Source organism: Aotus nancymaae, unplaced genomic scaffold, assembly GCF_030222135.1.
Source record: "Aotus nancymaae isolate 86718 unplaced genomic scaffold, 86718_ANA_hifiasm-v0.15.2.pri h1tg000067l, whole genome shotgun sequence".
Lineage (NCBI taxonomy): Eukaryota > Metazoa > Chordata > Mammalia > Primates > Aotidae > Aotus > Aotus nancymaae.
The window spans coordinates 32,639,142-32,655,902 of NW_026988482.1; the positions used below are offsets into that span (position 1 = coordinate 32,639,142).

At 46.3% G+C, this 16,761-nt stretch overlaps 1 protein-coding gene across 4 annotated transcripts in view; it reads left to right on the top strand.

Moving 5' to 3' along the window:
• The window catches only part of FLNB (filamin B), a 166,383-nt gene that overhangs the window by 101,009 nt on the left and 48,613 nt on the right, over positions 1-16,761 (top strand). For all 4 annotated transcript variants that reach the window (XM_064367262.1, XM_064367263.1, XM_064367264.1 and 1 more), the window contains exons 16-23: positions 293-453; positions 1,968-2,058; positions 2,296-2,465; positions 9,790-9,907; positions 12,157-12,419; positions 13,705-14,302; positions 14,899-15,072; positions 16,135-16,297. In XM_064367262.1, the coding sequence (XP_064223332.1) occupies positions 293-453; positions 1,968-2,058; positions 2,296-2,465; positions 9,790-9,907; positions 12,157-12,419; positions 13,705-14,302; positions 14,899-15,072; positions 16,135-16,297 (1,738 nt within the window). The remainder of the gene's footprint in view (positions 1-292; positions 454-1,967; positions 2,059-2,295; positions 2,466-9,789; positions 9,908-12,156; positions 12,420-13,704; positions 14,303-14,898; positions 15,073-16,134; positions 16,298-16,761) is intronic.

Here is a 16,761-nt window from a genome sequence, read left to right on the forward strand (position 1 = left end):
CATTGCTTCTTGGGGAAGGGTGTTCTTTTCATAACATTTTGAGGTCAATTCCTTTTGAACTAGGAAGTAGTCCATCTGAGTAGGTAATCTCATTCATCTGTTGAGCCTCTGAGTCATTCCTTGATGATATCTTTGCTAATCCATCATCACTTTCCCCAAATCCTTACTCTTTCTCAGGTTTCTTACTAGAAACTTCCCAGTTGCTTCTTTGGGGTGTTAACCTGAGCTGGAAGAGATTGCACAGGACATGCTGTTTCTTGTAAGCTGGTGCTAATAAGCTGCTGTGTTCCAGGTGATGTCAGCGTTGGCATTAAGTGTGATGCCCGGGTGTTAAGCGAAGATGAGGAAGACGTGGATTTTGACATTATTCACAATGCCAATGATACGTTTACGGTCAAATATGTGCCTCCTGCCGCCGGGCGATACACTATCAAAGTTCTCTTTGCATCTCAGGTAGTTGTTGGGGCCTGGGAGGAAGTGGGTGGAGTGGGTTTGGATTCTCTTTAGTCGCTTAAGCGCATATCTCATCTACTTTTTGGTGTTTTATTTTACTATTAGTATTATTTTTGAGACAGAGTATCACTCTTTTGCTCAAGCTGGAGTGCAGTGGTGTGATCTTGACTCACTGCAACCTCTGCCTCCCAGGTTCAAGTAATCTCCCACCTCAGCCTCCCAAGTAGCTGGGGACTATAGGCTCACACTACCACGTCCTGCTAATTTTTTTTTTTTTTTTTTTTTTTGAGATGGAGTTTTGCTCTTGTTGCCCAGGCTGGAATACAATGGTGTGATCCTGGCTCACTGCAGCCTCTGCCTCCTGGGTTCAAGCGATTCTCCTGCCTCAGCCTCCCAAGTAGCTGGGATTACAGACATGTGCCACCATGCCTCGCTCATTTTTCTTATTTTTAGTAGAAATGGGCTTTCACCATGTTAGCCAGGCTGATCTCGCAGGCAGTCCACCCACCTTGGCCTCCCAAAGTGCTGGGATTATGGGCGTGAGCCACCGCATTTGTCCTCCTTTACGGTGTTTTAGTGACAGGGAAGATGTCTTGAGAACATCATTTTCTCTCTGGCTCCTTAAAACCAGGAAGGAAAGAAAGAAAAATACCCAGACTCAATTATTATCACTTCCTAACAAAAGTGAGGCAGTGTATGCAGTGATTAAAAGTGGGGGTCTGGAAAGCGACTAGTTTGTTATAAACTTTCATCAAGATTTTAGTTGAAATGCAATTAGCTTCCAGATATATTCTACTTAGATGCCTTTGAAGCAATGACTGTGGTCTCCACCCTTAAACTTTTATAGAGAGAGATGATTTGAAGTTTCAGGTGTGTAATAGTGAAGATAGGGTGAGCAGTATCCTAAAACAGAGAATTTTGAAATTCCAGAGATTAAAATTAACCTTACATAAAAATGGGAACCTTGGTAGAATGTTCTGTGCCTAAAGGTAGTGGTCCTGACACCATCCATTTGGCCTCTTCTGCTTTTGCTCTGACAATCTGCAACATTCTTTTTGAAGACTTACAATCATTCTTTCTCTGATCACTTCTTGCATTTCCTTTTGGCCTCCTGTAGAATTCCCCAAGAGCAAGAATGTGATCAGAGCCAGAATGATTGCAATTCTTCAGCTCTGAGCTGCCCTGGAGGACATTTCCTTCCCCCAGCCACATATGTTATTGTCCTTTTTGGTTTTATTATTGTTAGCATTTTTCATCCTAAGTACTCAACATTCGGTGTTAAAGGCTCAGAGTCCTCGGGTTTGTTTGTGATATGGGGGTCCTGACATTAGAGTGACCTTACCGATGCTAGGCCCTTTTAGCTTAGTTTACCCTTCTGTTTGCCTGTGGTAACAGAAGTCTGCTCACTGCTCCCTAAGTCAAAGTGATGTTAAGGTTCACCCTTTGTTCAGGGCACCCTGAGCTCTGGCTGTTGCTTCAGGGGCTTTCCTACTAAGACCGTGTCTCTGCTATAGGAAATCCCCGCCAGCCCTTTCAGAGTCAAAGTTGACCCTTCCCACGATGCCAGCAAAGTGAAGGCAGAAGGTCCTGGGCTCAGCAAAGCAGGTAAGATGGCACGTCAAGGTTGTTCTGGGTTTCTCTGCCGGCCAGTGGCACTGAGGAACTTATCTCCACCAGCACCCACACCAAGCTGGCAGGTGTCCCGTGCAGCTCTGATGCAGCAGCCACCAGACAGGGCTGGCTGTCATAATAGACCTGGTGCTGTTGAACCTGTCTGACAAGTCCTCAAAGTGAAACTACTCCAGCTGGTCTGTCTCCTCACTTCACAGTATATCTTTCCAGGTGTGGAAAACGGGAAACCAACCCACTTTACTGTCTACACCAAGGGGGCCGGGAAAGCCCCACTCAACGTGCAGTTCAACAGCCCCCTTCCTGGCGATGCAGTGAAGGATTTGGATATTATCGATAATTACGACTACTCCCACACCGTTAAATATACACCCACCCAACAGGTAGGGTCCTTCTCTGCTCTGTTCCCCTGTCCCCCAGCCAGGCCCCTTTCTATGCAGTCAAGTCAGTGGGTCACTGTGGACACCGTGGGGTGTGAGAGGTGCTCTGCCAAAGTGCTCCCTGATGAGAGGCAGCTCCTGGCATTTTGAACCCATCTGAGAGCACCGATAGGAAGCCTGATGGGTTCTATCAGGTGGGACTGCAGAATTCCCCAAGAGCAAGCAGGAAGCTGATCCCGTATCTCCACCTTTGGTTTTGGTTTTATCAGAGATATGCCTGGTTCTTGATATTCAGGCCCTAATACCTACCTTTCTCTTACACACAGGTGCACACATGTGCACACACACACATGCACACACACGTGGACTGCCTCGCAGCCTCACCAGCTGCCTTTCAGTCTTTTCATTAATTACCCACAGGGAAAGAGCTGCTATACCTTGGTGTTTCCTTCCTGGCCCTTTTAGGTTAGTTTCCCCTTTTTACGAGGTGTTGGAATGAGGTCTTTTCTCAAAGAGCCAGTTCAGCCTTTAATCCCTAAGGCGCAACACGCTATTTAGGGCAGCAAATTATTCCCCTTTACAAAATGCAGGATTTCACATGGGATCTTACCATCTAGGCTGGCTTACTCTGATTCTTTTAGGTCATAAGGCCTTAAAACTACCTCTCTGTACAAGTTAATGTTTATTTGTTTCAAAACATTTTAAAAAATTTTTATTGTGGTAAAATACACATAACATAAAATTTACCATCTTAACCATTTTTAAGTGTATATAGTTGATTAGTGTTAAGTACATTCATTATGTCGGGCACCACCATCCGTCTCCAAACTCTTTACATCTTGTAAAACTGAAACCCCGTACCCATTATATTTGTTTAAAATTTTGTTTTGCTTCATGTTCACACCTCTGGGGTCTGGGGTGCAGACGTCCTGACAGAAAAGTCTGGATTTTAATACTTAAGCCTAGTGTTCTAAGTGGTTTTTCCAAGCCTCTGAGATTCCTTTATTCTTAAGGGAAACAGTCCTGCTGTGTTTGAAATGCCATTTGTAGGGCAAGAAGGTTGACGCTTTCTGCAGAAACACTGCTCAAGAAGCCTTGCTCCCGCCCGGGTCCTCTCAGCGAGGAGCTGGCAAGAGTCAAGTGGGGAAGAAAGAAGGTTAGAGTGAGGAGCGGGGCATAGTGTAGCTGTCCACTGGCTTTGGGGGCTGCGCACTCTTGGAGATGGAATCCTTACTGTGAGAACGTCCCTGTAGTGGTGGGGGGGATTCCTGGGCAAAGGGACTATGTGTGTCGTGTTATAAATGTACCCCTTACATCCAGGCTTGCTGCTGTTTGTGCTTTCTTCTCCAAATTTTTATTTTTATTTATTTATTTTTTAGACAAAGTCTCACTCTGTTGGCCAAGCTGGAGTGCAGTGGCATGATCTGAGCTCACTGCAACCTCTGCCTCCCAAGTTCAAGCGATTCTCCTGCCTCAGCTACCCAAGTAGCTGGGATTATAGGTGCCCGCCACTACTACGCCTGGCTAATTTTTCTATTTTTGGTAGAGATGGGGTTTTGCCGTGTTGGCCAGGCTGGTCTTGAACTCTTGACCTCAAGTGATCCACCCACCTTGGCCTCCCAAAATGCTGGGATTACAGGTGTGAGCCACCATGCCCAACCTCCCAAATTTTTAAACTGCAAAATCTTCATAGTGCAAAATTTAGTTTCCTAACCATTTTTAATTACACAGTTCAGTGGTATTAGTTACATTCATATTGTTGGGCAGCCATCACCATCCATCTCTAGAACTTTTTTCATCTTGGAACATCGAAACTCTGTAGCCATCATACAGTAACTCTGTTTCCCTTATCCCTATCCCCTGCACATACCATTCTAGTTTTCTGTCTCTATGAGTTTTTTCTTCTGTGATTTGTTTTGTTTTGTTTGTTGTTTGTTTTGAGACAGGGTCTTGCTTTGTTGCCCAGGCTGGAGTGCGGTGGCATGATCGTGGCTCATTGCAGCTTCAACCTCCAGAGCTCAAGTGATCTGCCTCAGCCTCCCAAGTAGCTGGGACTACAGGCACACGCCACCACAGCCAGCTAATTTTTAATTTATTTATTTTTTTTGTAGAGACAGAAGTCTCACTATGTTACCCAAGCTGGTCTCAAACTCCTGAGCTCAAGTGACCTTCCTGTCTTGACCTCCCAAAGTGCTGGGATTGCAGGCGTGAAGCACTGCGCTCAGCCCTCGGGAGTTTGATCTACCTCTAAGTGCCTTGTATGAGTGGAATCATACAGTGTTTGTTTGTCTTTATGAAAATTCAAAAAATTTTTTTCTTTTATTTTTAGAGAGACAAGGTCTCTCTGTTGTCTAGTCTGGTCTCGAACTCCTGGGCTCAGGCAATCCTCCCACTTCAGGCTCCTAACATGCAGTTGTTACAGGTGTGAGCCACTGAGTCCAGCCTTAGTATTTGTCTTTTTGTGACTGATTTATTTTTCTTTGCATAATGTCATCCATGTTGTAGCATGTTTCAGAACTTCATTACTCTTTAAGGCTGGATTCCATTGTATGTATGTACGTTTTGCTTCTCTCTTCATCTGTGTTTTTTTTTTTTCTCCTTGAGATGGAGTCTTACTCTGTTCCCCAAGCTAGAGTGGTGCAATGTAGGCTCACTGCAACCTCTGTCTCCTGGGTTCAAGTGATTGTCCTGCCTCAGCCTACCAAGTAGCTGGGAATACAAGCACATCAGGCACGTGCCACCATACCTGGCTAATTTTTGTCTTTTTAGTAGAGATGTTGCACTATGTTGGCCAAGGTTTCTCCATGGGGTTTCACCATGTTGGCCAGGCTGGTCTCAAATTCCTGATCTCAGGTGATCCGCCTTCCTCTGCCTCTGAAAGTGCTGGGATTGCAGGCGTGAGCCACCGCGCCCGGCCTTCATCTGTTAAAGAACATTTGGGTTGCTTCTGTCTTTTGTCTGCTGTGAATAATGCTGGGTTTACAAACAGCTCTTTGAATCTCTGCATTTAGTTCTTTTGAGTATATACTCAGAAATGGAATTGCTGAATCATATGGTAAATCTCTTTAGTTTTTTGAGAAACTACTATACTGTATTCCACAGTGGCTGCACCATTTTATAGTCCTGCCACAGCATGCAAGCGTTCCGGTTTCTCCACATCCTTGCTAACATTTGTTTTTTTTCTGGGTTTTTTTTTTGGATAGTGGCTATCCTATTGAGTGTAAGATGGTGTCTTATTGTGATTTTGATTTGCATTTTCCTTTTTTTTTCTTTATTACAATTTTTTTTTTTCGAAGATGGGGTTTCACCATGTTGGTGAGTCTGGTCTTGAACTCCCAACCTCAGGTGATCTGCCTGCCTCAGCCTCCCAAAGTGCTGGAATTACAGGCATGAGCCACTGTGCCCAGCTTGCATTTTCCTAATGATTAGTGATGTTGATCATCTTTTCATGTGCTTATTGGTCATTCATATATTTTCTTTGGAGAAATATCTACTTGCCCATTTTTATATCAACCTTCTTAATTTTATGTTGAGTTTTAGGAATGCTCCATGTATTCTGGATATTAATTCCTTATCAGATACATGATTTACAAATATATTCTCTCACTCTGGGTTGCCTGTTAATAGTTCTTGGGTGCAGGTTATAAATGTGACTTCTTATCTCCAGAGACTTGCTTCTTCTTCCTGTGCTTAAAAAAAAAATCCAAACAAAACATTCATTATTAGTAATGATGAAACTAACACTTTTATAGATAGAACATCCTTTTCTCATCAGGCCACTCCATGGTAAGTAGGTAATTATTTTCCTGCTGATGGTTCTGAGTGCTGGTGGGAGCTTTACTACTGGGAGCACCAGCTTGACATCTTTTTTGTTGCCAATTCTCCACATTCCTTAGGAGAAGGCACCAGAAAGCCATAGCTATCTGTGTATGATGACTAGGATCACAAGGTCATAGCCTCTTCTAAAAACACTTTGTGACTTTTGTTTTATCCTATGTCTATATACCTTTTAGTGTTTTGGCTGAACCATTAGAAAGTCAGTTGCAGATATCAGGACAGGGCCAGGGTTTGACCTGCATCCTTGGAAAGGATGATGCAGAACCCAGTACCCCGGATGTCCCCTGCTGCTGGTTGAGGCAGAAGCGGAGATTAGGAGCCTAGGTCTGGTTTTGTCCCCTTTGAAGTGATGCTGGAGTGGGAGGCTCCTTACTTCAGGGTTACCCCAAGGTCATGTTCATCCAGTTCTCTGATAGTAGCAGACTTGAGAACTGCTGCCATGCTGAGTATCCACTTAGGGCTGTGTGTCCGGATGCTCCCGTGAAGCGTTCCAGGAGCCTGGTGGGCCTTGGTGTCGGTTGTTGCCTTCAGTGTGAATGACTTGCAGGGTGGCTCTAGGGTCCTTCTTATTGTTTGCTGTTTAGAGCTGGGTTTGTTGTTTCATTATTTGGGCAACTTGCAATACTGCCTATTTTTCTATGGCGAAGAAAACATTCAGTCTCTCCTTGGATTGTGAGTTTCCTTCCCACCCCCACCTCCAGCCTGGATTCATGGCTGAGTGAGTGAATAAATGACATGGTGCCTGGATTCACAGGCGGAGATGGCCTAAGAACGTTGTAATCTGGTAGAGGAGTGATGCTGACACCTCTCTATTTTCTGAAGAGCAGCTAAAAGCTCAAGATTGGGCTAAGGAAGTGTGCCCTTGGATGTGGTTAAGAGACCTGGGTCAGCCCAGAAAGCCACCCCCTGACACAGAGGAGGGAGCATACTTTGAGAGCTGCCACCCACAGGCACACCTTCTCATGGTGGTTTTAGGGAATAACAGGCTGGAAATCCCCAGAAGGCAGCAGCTTGGGCATGGGTGTGTCTTGGCCTGGGGTGGGCGCTTCCTCTACAGAACACAGGCCGTGCCACGTGGGGAGCCAAGGCCCCACCTGTGTAACCCAGGTCCCTGATTGCTGGTTTTGCTCCCTGACGCCTGCAGGCCTGCCACTCCAGCTCCCAGAACCCCTAAGTGACAGCTTGCAGGTGCTCGCCTACCTGGGGTGGATGAGTGATGTGGGTGGCGGTGGGTCCTGCGAGTCCCTGTGAGGATGCAAGGGTCAGAGCTCATTTTGCCTTAGAAGAGTGAACTTTTTGGGCTGAGGATTGAGGACCCACCCAGAGGTCAAAGACTCGATTTTCTAGAAAAGAAGTAAATTCCTGGAGGACTTTTTTTGTCTTCTCTTCTTTTGGCTATGGGTGGCCTCAAGCAGCTTAAATTTCTCACCCCAGTTTCCCCCAAGCAGAGTAGTTTGAGAAGCTGGTGGCAATGTCTCCATTACATGCTGTGCTGGGAGCCACTAGGAATGGGGACAACTCCACGTGCTACTCTGGCACCTTTAGGAGTCCCTGTGAGCTCACAGACCCTCACAGGGTATAACAGTCTCTACCTTGAAATGTTCTTGACATGGTGGCCCTCTGGAGGGCTCTGGAAGAGATGAGATGGCTTTCTCAGTCCCATCCTCTTCTGAGCTGTCTGGTCAATGTCTTGTGTATGTGTATTTTGAAGAATAAGATTCAGGTTTCAGAAGCACGTAGAGGAGAGTAAAACTGCCTCACAGCCGGTAAAGTCGTGGTGAAATGCACTGGCCATCACCACTCAGCCATCCCTCACTTAGCCCTGTTGGGGAATAAACACAGTCCATTCCTTAGCTGGGGCCTCAGGGGGCGCCTTAAAATGCTGTAGGCATTGTAGGTGTAAATCTCTGAGATTTTTTTTCCCTCCCTTTTCTTAGGTTATTTAAGGTAGAGTTCATTTCCTATCTGAGTTTTTGTTTTGTTTTTGACTGGTAACAAGAACATACTTTCTTTTATGGGATGGGTGGGCTTAACTGGAAGAGGATTTTTCTCTCTCTTTTTTAGCACTTCAGAGAAGTGGCCAGAAAACTTTATGCAGGCAAGGGATAAGGTATCTCCAAGACTTCTGGTTAGCCTGAGGTCTGCCTAGCGAGTCCCTGAGTTGTTAGGGGCTGTGGGGAAACGGAAGCTCGGGAAGAGCTGGCATGTTGGGAATGCCACGTTGGCTGAAATAGCGAGTCAGTCTTAAACAGTACAAGGAGGAGACCTTTCCTGCCCCTGGGCTGGCTCCCAGCTCTGTTGAATTTGACCTGTGCACATTTTACCAGAAATGCTGTACACACGAGACAGGGGGCCAGTTGGTTTTGTGTGCAGTGCTTAAAAATCCTGGAAAATTAATCCTCCCTTCATTGATGCAACCATTTTATTTTTTCTTGGCCTTTACCCTCTTCCTTATTACAAAAGGAATGTGGCAATATATACATAGGCCAAATGCTATATACCCTTTTAACACTTGATCAGCAACAGCTTTCAGCAGGCCCTGCATTCCAGCAAGGCTGCTGGATTCTGGCGGGGAACTCGTCTCTCCTCCCACTTTCGATTGAGGTGAAGGGATCTTGATCTATTGAGACAGCCATGAGCTTTCTTGGAGAGTCAGTTTGGAGAGGGGGAACTTGGCCAGCCGTGGAGAGAGGAAGCCAGCTATGTGACGGCCTGGAACCAGCCAGAGGAGACAAACGGCGCACACATGGCCATTCCATGTCACACGGCCACCCTGGAGGCTAGTGAGGGAGCCTGCCAAGCCCGCAAGCACCGTCTGCCTTCACACTTGCAACTTGATTTTCTTTCACATAGAAATGGAGGTTCAGATACTGTGTGGTGGTCTTAGCACAGGTCTAGGTGAACTCTTACAAATCCCTTTTTGCAGCCTGGGGGCCTAAAACTGACTCCCAGGACAGAAATGGTTCTGTTAGGTTAGAGGCCCCAGGCCCAGCTGCTGTACCTGTGGCTGGCATTGGGAATGCTGATGGGGAGGTGGTGTGGCAGAGCAGCTAGGACGCAGGTTTGGGGGCCATGGGGATGAGGCCTGGCTTTCACCTTACCAAGGTGTGTGACTTGGGGCACGTTCCTTTACCAGTCTGAGCCACAGTTTCCTCTCCTGAAAAAATCAGGGGACAGTAGGAATTACCCCTTAGGACGGTTTGGATCTTGAATTGAGGAAATACATAAAAGCACATAACACGGCACTTGATATGTAGAAAATGCTCATTAAGTTGCTTTGTTATTATTAGCTGCTCTTATTTGATGTGATTTTTCTGTTATTCTTGCCTTGTGGTCAAAAGCTGAAAGACATCAATCTAAGATACTTATGCATTGATTGGAATCAAGTCTCCTCTGTCTGTGGCAAGAGTGAGGGATCTGGAGGGGAGTTTAAATATCAAGTTAGCATGTTGGTACCCAAAGGTAAACTGGGTTTTCTCTATTGTTCCAGGGTAACATGCAGGTTCTGGTGACTTACGGTGGCGATCCCATCCCTAAAAGCCCTTTCACTGTGGGTGTTGCCGCACCGCTGGATCTGAGCAAGATAAAACTCAATGGGCTGGAAAACAGTAAGTGCCTGAATGGAGGGCAGGTGGGTTGTTGATGAGCACCCAACAGCGTGGCTGCTGGTTAGATTTTCTTCAAAAGATGGAATTCACAGAGAAGCAAATTCTACATTAAGAGACTTTGCAGTTACACAGACTTTGGTTTGAATTAGGGCTGTGCTGTGAAATAACTGTGACTGTGCTGCCCCTTAGCCTCACCGAGACTCAGCTTTCTCATTTGTACAGTTGGGGGGGTTGGCGGGGAGAGGTTTGAGAAGACCCTTGGGAATATTGTGAAAATTATATGAGCTAATGGTTCAGAGGCTGGCACGTAGTCAGCCCTCAGTAACTGCTGGCATTGCAGTAGGAAGTTTTCATTAAAAAGAATTTGGGCCACGTCGCTTTCTGATGAGTTTCTAACTGTGCCAGCTATCCTTGGCAACTGAATCCACAGTAAGATTGTGAGTCAAGCATAAAAGCCAACTCCCTGGCACTCAGAAGTCACTACCACCATGCCTCTGCCCCATCCCAACATTCCTTCACCTTGTTAGGGATTTTAGTAGTATAAGCTCATTTTGCTTTTCAGTTTTCTAATTTTTTTACTAGGGAAAATTTCAAGCATAGAAAAGGAAAGAGAATATTAAAACATGAACACTGATATACTTACCACTCAGCTTCAGATGTTCAGCACATCCTCATAAAACAATTTTTTATACAAGTGAAAATAAAGCCATTTTTCATCTAAAAAACATTATAGTTAAGGGGTAATTCCACTATGACCCTCACCTCTCCTGCTCACTAGGGTTAACCAAAGTTGTCAATTCAGTTTCCGTTCTTCCGGATCTCTCTGTGTCTATACATAGAGGTGTGCCCGTGGAAAACATTTGGCTATATTTACTTTGCATTAAAGTTAGCCTGCTATATAAACCTATGTCTTCAGCCTGCCTTCTGATAGTGCATCTCAGGAATCATTCACTCCTACATCTTTTCCGTTGGTGTTCACTGCTGAGTGCCCCAGACTGAATGCACCTCAGGGCTCACTTTCACCTGGTTTCAGGCTTACTGAGGCAGGGCCAAATGCATACCCCCAGGATGGGGCCTCCTGTGTCCACCTGTGGGGGTTTCTCCAGGGTACTGGCAGTGCCATCGGAGAGCATCTTCCTTTACTCATGACTCAAATGCACAACTTGCGACCAAGGCCAGCTCCCAGTTGCGGAGATCCAAAGTGAGAGCTTGCTGTTGGCTTTTGTGGCTGGGCTGCCAGCTCTGAGTGTGTGAACGTTCACTGCCCAGCCCTGTCACATGTCCCCTTGTCACTCCTTTCCCTGAGACATTGAGAGCTTTGACTCTAGAACAGGAAAAGCAGGATGCCAATTAGAAAGGCTTCTTTTCCTGTGGGAGGTAGCGATCTGGGACCTCCTTGCTTGTGGTTCGGCAGTGTCCGTCTTGCCAGGCCCTGTGTTGCTTCAGAGTCAAGGTTCTCTGGGTTGTGGTGGGGGCCCTGTGTTCCCAATGCTTTTGTTTTGGGTAAAGTCCTTTCCCTGTTTTTGTCTAATCTAATGCTTGGGTTTCCTGCAGCCTTGCTTTGCAGAGACCTTTTGGAAACCATCATGGCACAGTCAGTTCTCAGCACTTGCTTCGATGGCCTTGCATTTGGCAGCTCTGTGACTTTTGCTCTCTTGAAGGGGAGGGGTGCCTATAAGATGGGGTTGGCTGCCAAGAATTAGTAAATAAAGCATTGACTTATGGGGGTGTTTGAATATAAAGTTAACACCAAAAATAAGTAAACAAGAGAAGACAATGTCAGATTACAGCTTTCTGGTCAGCAAAGATTGTGGAGTCAGGTAAATTTCACTTTGAGTCCCAGCTTGGCAGCCTGCTGGATATGTCACCCTGGACAAGTTACTTAACCTCTCTGAGCATCAGTTTCCCCTTCTGTTAAAGCCAGTGGTTAATAATAAATACCACACAGGATTGTGGTGAAAATTAAGACAATGTACCGTATTTGTGCTTGGCATATAAAATACATTCAGTAAATAATATCTGTCATCCCTGTCGTCACTAATGGATTATTGTGCCTACAGGGGTTGTTACTGAGGCTGAGATGCTGATGATACTTACTCAGCTTTGCCGCTTGTCCTCTGCAGCAGCTGTTGCTTGTGGTAGAGACTGAGAAAAGTCCCGTGTCCAAATAACCCTTGCTTCTGTGCTCTGGATTGTTCCTGCTGCTGAAAATGCTCAGCTCTTCACCTCAGCTTGTGTTTCTTTTCCAGGGGTGGAAGTTGGGAAGGATCAGGAGTTCACCATTGATACCAGGGGAGCAGGAGGCCAGGGGAAGCTGGATGTGACAATCCTCAGCCCCTCTCGGAAGGTCGTGCCATGCCTAGTGACACCTGTGACGGGCCGGGAGAGCAGCACGGCCAAGTTCATCCCTCGGGAGGAGGGGCTCTACGCCGTAGACGTGACTTACGATGGACACCCTGTGCCCGGGAGCCCCTATGCAGTGGAGGCCTCACTGCCACCAGATCCCACCAAGGTCAGCTTTTGCTTTTGTCCCAGAACTCATTGTTGTCAAACATGACACCATAGTCCCTCTCTGCTTCTTCCTGGCAAAGAACTTTTGAAAATTGTTTTGTGATGAAAGTCTTTACAATTCATTGTGAAAAGTCCCCTGGGCAGGTGGGTCCACAACCCTGCTCCTCCTCTTAGTCTCTGACTACAGGACTTTGGTGAGGGGCGCCCTTTCCTGAGTCTTCTTTCTTCGCTTGTTAGCATAATCACAATCCTCACTACAAAACCAGCCTGTAAGGGGTAGGTGAGATAGCAAACGTTGAGGCCTCTGCCCAGCACCTGGCACACAGACAGAGCTCACCCTACAGAAGCTAGAATCATGTAATATAAAAATAAATTATTCTTGGCTGGGCATGGTAGCTCACGCCTGTAATCATTGCACTTAGGGAGACCAAGATGGATGGATTACCTGAGCTCAGGAGTTCGAGACCAACCTGACCAACATGGTGAAACCCCATCTCTGCTAAAAATACAAAGATTAGCTGCATGTGGTGGCGCATGCCTGTAATCCCAGCTACTTGGGAGGCTGAGACAGGAGAATCTCTTCAACCTGGTGGGCAGAGGTTGCAGTGAGCTGAGATCGCGCCATTGTACTCCAGTCTGGGCAACAGAGCAAGACTCTATCTCAAAAAAAAAAAAAAAAAGCTCATCATCATTTCTTCATAGTAACCATTTCTTCATAGTAATTCTGACTCAAGGGGTTTTGGAAGATTCAAGTGGTCTCAGTGGTATAAATCCTATGAAGTTATCTTATTTGTTGAATCAGAGGCGAAAGCCTCATTCCTCCCTCTTTTTTAGAAACAGTTTAGTTTTTTCTATTATGCAGAATTTGTTGAGCAAAGTGCAGCAGCCCAAGCCACAGCCAGGTCCACAAGAGCCCTTCCGTGCGCCCTCAACCTGGGATCTCACGTATGTTTGCTGGAATGGACATTATGTCTCCAAGTCCAGGCCTGTGATTTAGAAGGGTCAGGTGTGGCAGGAGAGAGGAGAGTCTTGGAGGACTCCTCCTGCTCCTGCTGCACAAGGACCACGCCTCTCTCCTGTGCCTTTTTGCTGGTGATTGAGTTCTGAGGCGTTTGCTGCATTGACTGTTGTGGCTGTAACTCGTGCATATGTGACACGTGAAGCCTCAAGAGAAGGGCTGCCTGGCTAAGATATACTTCTATGCTGATTACATGTATGGATGTTGAAAGCAGTGCTGGCTGAGCAGTGATCTCAGTGGAGTTTGACTTTTTTCTTTGCTCAAATAGGTGAAGGCCCACGGTCCCGGCCTCGAAGGTGGTCTCGTGGGCAAGCCTGCCGAGTTCACCATCGACACCAAAGGAGCTGGGACTGGAGGTCTGGGCCTAACGGTGGAAGGTCCATGCGAGGCCAAAATCGAGTGCTCTGACAATGGCGATGGGACCTGCTCCGTCTCTTATCTTCCCACAAAACCCGGGGAGTACTTCGTCAACATCCTCTTTGAAGAAGTCCACATACCTGGGTCTCCCTTCAAAGCTGACATTGAAATGCCTTTTGACCCCTCTAAAGTCGTGGCATCAGGGCCAGGTCTCGAGCATGGAAAGGTGGGTGAAGCTGGGCTTCTTAGCGTCGACTGCTCAGAAGCAGGGCCGGGGGCCCTGGGCCTGGAAGCCGTCTCAGACTCAGGAACAAAAGCCGAAGTCAGTATTCAGAACAACAAAGATGGCACCTACGCCGTAACCTACGTGCCCCTGACGGCCGGCATGTACACGCTGACCATGAAGTATGGTGGCGAACTTGTGCCACACTTCCCCACCCGTGTCAAGGTGGAGCCCGCCGTGGACACCAGCAGGATCAAAGTCTTTGGACCAGGAATAGAAGGGAAAGGTGGGTTTCCTTATAAAAAAAAAAAAAAAAAGACAAGCTGGGACTTAAGGGCTGCCTGAAATTTGGAGCTGCAAACTCAGCTACCTGCAGGGGCCAGGTGACGTATAAGGCGGTGCTCACCTGTGCCCTCTGGTTGGGGGGCCCTGGTGAAGGTTGAGCACATGGCATTTCTGGGGGCCGTGCTACTGACCAACCCCTGTTTTCTGTTTCTCCATGGGAAACAGGACCTAGCCTTGTCAGCAGAATTTCTAGTTTTTCGGGCAAAGCCAGAAAAACTCAACATGCAGCATGTTGGCATTTAATTGGAAAGAAGTTTAAAATGTGTTGGCTTACACCCGGATGTTACATGGCATGTTTATCTTCAACCTTTAACCTGTCCTGGAGCCGTTGGTGTGAGCAGTCGTATTATCACTTAGCCATGGCTACTCTGGAAGGGACTTCTTTCGGGAGGGAGGAGAGGGGTTAATATTCTTGATTTGAGAGTTAGAAAAACCAGCTTTCCACTGTTACTGAAATTAGACTTGATGTGTTCTGAAGGGGTTTGCTCCTGGGTCTGGGGTGCTGGCAGCAGTGTTAGCTGTGTGATTGCTCTGCAGATGTATTTCGGGAAGCGACCACTGACTTCACGGTTGATTCGCGGCCGCTGACCCAGGTTGGAGGTGACCACATCAAGGCCCACATTGCCAACCCCTCGGGGGCCTCCACCGAGTGCTTTGTCACAGACAATGCTGATGGGACCTACCAGGTGGAATACACACCCTTTGAGAAAGGTGAGCCGCCCTGTCCTCGGACTGGACCCTCATTCAGAGCTGTCCTTGGTCATTTCCTCCTGATGGCTGGTACTGACCCCTGACCCGTGTGCTAGGCCTGTCTCAGCACAGCCACATGCAGAGTGACAGAGTGGAAGTCAGCCTCCACAGCAGTCACCGGCCCACTCAGTGGCTGGCTTGCTGGCCTTGTGTAATAGGTGGACTGGGTAAGCAGGTTATGGGGTAATGTCATGGCATGTTGCTCATTTGTGCCAGTATTCTTTGCATAGGAATTTCTTTCTTCTTGAGTATTGGGAATTATAAAAAAAAAAATTCAATAAATAGAAAAGCATAAAGAAAAAAAATGCAAGTGCCACGTATCTCCACTACCTGGAGCTATGAAGCCTGCAATGTTCCGGTATAGATATTTTCAATCTTCTCATGGATGTGTGTTTCTTCTGTTTCATGGGTTTCTCTTTTTCTTTTCGTTAATGGCTGGATGGTGTTTTCCCAAATGAGGGTAGCCTGTTTAGGATGACCGACGAATATTTGCTTGGTTGGAGTGGAGTGGCTTATGTGACTGCAAATAGACAGTGTATATTATTTAAAAGTCATTTCATTTATTGTGGGTTTGTTTTGTTGTTTTTTTTTTTTGAAACGGAGTCTCACTCTGTCACCTAGGCTGGAGTGCAGTGGCATGATCAAGGCTTATTGCAGCCTTGACCTCCTAGGCTCAAATGATCCTCTTGTCTCATCCCCTGAGTAGCTGAAACTGCAGGCATGCATCACCATACCCAGCTAATTTTTGTATTTTTTGTAGAGACAGGGTCTCACCATGTTGCCCAGGCTGGTCTTGAACTCCTGGACTCAAGTGATCTGCCCACCTCGGCCTCCCAAAGTGCTGGGATTATAGGTGTGAGCCACCGTGCTTGGCCCCATTGCTGTGTTTTTAACCTCCTTTTCCAAATAACCTAGTATAGCATGCAGACTTGAATGTTAGATAAAACTCTGAAGTAGAGAATCATTTTTCACAAATAGGGGATTTATATGCAAATATGTGTTTCTGTTTGTTGTTTTGAACAGGTCTCCATGTAGTGGAGGTAACATATGATGACGTGCCTATCCCAAACAGTCCCTTCAAGGTGGCTGTCACTGAAGGCTGCCAGCCATCTAGGGTGCAAGCCCAAGGACCGGGATTGAAAGAAGCCTTTACCAATAAGCCCAATGTCTTCACTGTGGTTACCAGGTAGGTAAGACCCTACATTTGGTGTCTTCAATCTCACTTTTATGGCTAGATTCTACGTATGTGTCATGGTCTCCTATCTTTTGATAAGATGCATTTTTATATATTAAAATATATATTATATTTTATAATATATATTTCCTTTACATAGAAAGATCAAGTATACCTAAAAAAAACATACCAAAGTACTTGATAATGGTCATAAAACTATTTAGCAAACTAGGACTAAATCAAACTCTATAACTTGATAGTGTAAAAATTTGTAGCCAGCCTCACGTTTTTATTAAAATTGGTTATAAGGCATATGCCTGCATTGTACTTGCAGTCCTAGCCAGTGCAATTAGATAAGAAAAATAGGCTGGACCTGGTGGCTCACACCTGTAATCCCAGCACTTCTGGGATGATTGCTTGAGACCAGCAGTTCGTGACCAGCTTGGCCAACATGGCAAAACCCCATCCCTACAAGA